This window comes from Triticum dicoccoides, chromosome 1B (assembly GCF_002162155.2).
Source record: "Triticum dicoccoides isolate Atlit2015 ecotype Zavitan chromosome 1B, WEW_v2.0, whole genome shotgun sequence".
NCBI classification, from domain to species: Eukaryota; Viridiplantae; Streptophyta; class Magnoliopsida; order Poales; family Poaceae; genus Triticum; species Triticum dicoccoides.
The window spans coordinates 643111453-643114476 of record NC_041381.1 but is presented as its reverse complement, the minus strand read 5'-3'; the positions used below and the strand labels follow the sequence as shown (position 1 = coordinate 643114476).

Sequence of the window (3024 nt, the reverse complement as noted above, 5' to 3'; positions counted from 1 at the left end):
AAAAGAATGTTTAGTGAGTTATAGGATATGGCTCGGTTACAGACACTTGGCCATCGAGTATTGATGGCAAAATGAGCCAACTACAATTGGGGCAAGTATATTATACCGATGTGGTTGTCTCGATACAGACACGCGTCACTAACTAATTTTTTGCAAGTTCCACCTGTAAATTTTTTTGAACCATGCTATTTCATCTCCTATTCCGTTCTCTTCCTCTTCCTCGAGTGGCAGATGCGTTGTCATTGGCTGCAACACTTGATATAGGTAACAATGAGAGTGTTGTCACGAGAGTCGGACGGTCAGTGCATGTTGAGCGATACCAGGGCAGCTGTCTGTGTCCATGTCGTATTGCAAATTAATGAACGAAATTGCTTCCGTCTGCCAAGTTCGTGTACCACGGGCTTCTTTTACTCTTAATTAAAAACAATTTATATGGATAAAATCAGTACGGTTCTGAGGGCAAGCTCGTCTTCATTTCCGAAAAAATCTTGTTACACAAGAGGGTTTATCCTGAACGCATAATGGCCTTAGAGCATCTCTAGCATTAGCCTATAAAACAGGACCGCTAAACGGTCTTTTGTGGCCCCAATTCTCATGCCAAAATAAAATGCCTTCGGCTCCAACAACGCCTCCTTTCTTTTTTTCTTCACCATTTTCAAATGTACTCTATGTTTATTCATAATTTAACACAAAAATAAATCAAACATATTAGGATGCAGCAGCAGCCAACGCATACTTTAACACAGCCGCCTCCTCCCCTCCTAGAAAAGCCTAGGTTTTCTCCGCCTTCCGTCGGCGCCGCCATCGGTCCAAGTCGTCTCCGGTGGTCTTAGGGCCATGGCGACGTGGTGGATCCTGGCCCTTGCAGACGGGAGGGCTCTATTTTTAGACGTTCCTTCGAGTTTTGTTAGGTTTCGTGTCCTGCTTTGGAAGACGAGACGAAGGCGGTTTCCTGAAGATGGAATAAGATTTTCCCCGTCTAGCCCTTATCCCGGTGGTGTGTCTATTATCGTCGGTGGGCGTGTGGATGCGTGTCTCCGACAGATTTGTCTTTGGTGGATTCGCTTGGATCTGGTGGTGCTTTCCACGGCGCCTGGGTGTCGCCACGTCCATCCTGTAATCAAGCGTTGTCAATCTTCTTCTTCCGTTGCAACACGCGGGTATATTTGCTAGTACAAGCAAAATTATAGAGCTAGCTATACCTGTCCATAAAATACGTCTATGCCCTCATCCACATACTACATGGAGAAATACACTCAATATCCGCCGCGGCATTCACAACACTAGAGTGAACGCTGTCACTATGCTTTCAGAATTCCTTTGGACTAGTACTCAAGCCTCTAGGTTCAGGGGTGATCGCTTTTTTTACGAACTTTGACAAACATTGCATGCCAATGCACTAGTAAAACTGAACGAAAATGACTCTTTGTACAACGTTGGGGCCGGCATTCAACCATACAAGCAAACGGGCTCTCCGAACAGACAGCATGATAACGATGGTCGATGGACCATCAGAAAATGAGAGCATAAGTTACCATCACGAAGAGCGACTTCTGATTAAATAACGCCCAAGTATTCACCGTTCTCATTTCTCATGGAGCAACACACAGGCTACATCCAGGACATGAAGCAAGCGGGCAGATGAAACCATTTCCCCAAAGATCCTTGTAATTTACACCATGATGTTACAATCTGAACCACTATGTGCAGTTCGCCGCAGTTTGTGGCTACAACTGGCAGCTAGTAAGCGCCAACGCCTCACTTGCCGGGGACAAAGTTTGTGGCAAACGCCCATGCGTTGTTGTTGACAGGGTCGGAGAGGTGGTCGGCGAGGTTCTCGAGTGGGCCCTTGCCCGTGACGATGGCCTGCACAAAGAAGCCAAACATAGAGAACATGGCGAGGCGGCCATTCTTGACTTCCTTCACCTTGAGCTCCGCGAATGCCTCGGGGTCATCGGCCAGGCCCAGTGGGTCGAAGCTGCCGCCGGGGTAGAGTGGGTCGACTATCTCACCGAGTGGGCCGCCGGCAACGCGGTACCCCTCAACGGCGCCCATGAGCACGACTTGGCATGCCCAGATAGCAAGGATGCTCTGTGCATGCACGAGGCTGGGATTGCCGAGGTAGTCAAGGCCACCCTCGCTGAAGATCTGAGAACCGGCCTTGAACCATACGGCCTCGCCGAACTTGACGCCGTTGCGTGCAAGAAGCTCGGGGAAGACGCATCCCAGCGCACCGAGCATAGCCCACCGGCAGTGGATCACCTCGAGCTCCCGGTTCTTGGCAAAGGTCTCGGGGTCGGCTGAGAGCCCGGCGGTGTCCCACCCGTAGTCGCCGGGAAACTCGCCGGTCAAGTAGCTCGGGGGGTCGCCGGAAAGCGGGCCGAGGTAGAGCACACGGTCGGCGCCGTACCAAGGGCTGCCTGATGAAACCTGCTTGGCCTTTGCAGCGGTCTTGCGCATAGTGACACGGGCCTCACCAAAGAGAGCTGATGAAGCCACGTTCTTCACCAACTTGCTGGCGAAAGTCGAGGAGAGGGACATGGTGGTGGTCGCCATTGCGCTGCTAAGGTGGGAGGTGTACTGTGTGTTCTCAAAAGAGTGAATACTGAAGAGCGAGTGTGGAGAACTGGAGATGGTTTGAGAAGAGTAGAGGAAGGAGCTATTTAAGGAACTGGAGGGATTGAGCTCTGGTCTGTGTGTGAGTACCGACAAGATAGATATATAGACATGAAAAAATCTTGACCTTCGATGCTATTGGTGCAGCAGAGATCTCGTCATCCCTCAAGACGTGGCAACTTGAGACCCAGAGAAAGGAGATATGTTGTGGCTAGGCCTAGGATCTTGTTGGAGAATGGAGACGCATGATTGGATGATGGATCACATGTCGATGCTCACATCATCAGCTCACGGTCTGCATGCAACGAGACAGTAAGGGCGCGTTTAGTTACCTGCATTGTTTTTGGCACTTTGCATTCTTGTCCTAACTGGATCCGGTTGAGCATATGCAGGCAAAAAACCAATATC

General features: G+C 50.0%; 1 protein-coding gene across 1 annotated transcript; it reads right to left on the bottom strand.

The window, feature by feature from the left end:
* Positions 1-1555: 1555 nt before the first annotated feature.
* LOC119349327 (chlorophyll a-b binding protein of LHCII type 1-like) lies at positions 1556-2660 on the bottom strand. Its single transcript, XM_037617337.1, has one exon. It carries the CDS (start codon positions 2554-2556, stop codon positions 1759-1761), a length of 798 nt encoding a protein of 265 aa, XP_037473234.1. The 5' UTR covers positions 2557-2660; the 3' UTR covers positions 1556-1758.
* Positions 2661-3024: the final 364 nt, after the last annotated feature.

Bases quoted from the DNA above. Each gene is read 5' to 3' on its own strand.
- LOC119349327 (XM_037617337.1), bottom strand. From the start codon at position 2,556: ATGGCGACCACCACCATGTCCCTCTCCTCGACTTTCGCCAGCAAGTTG.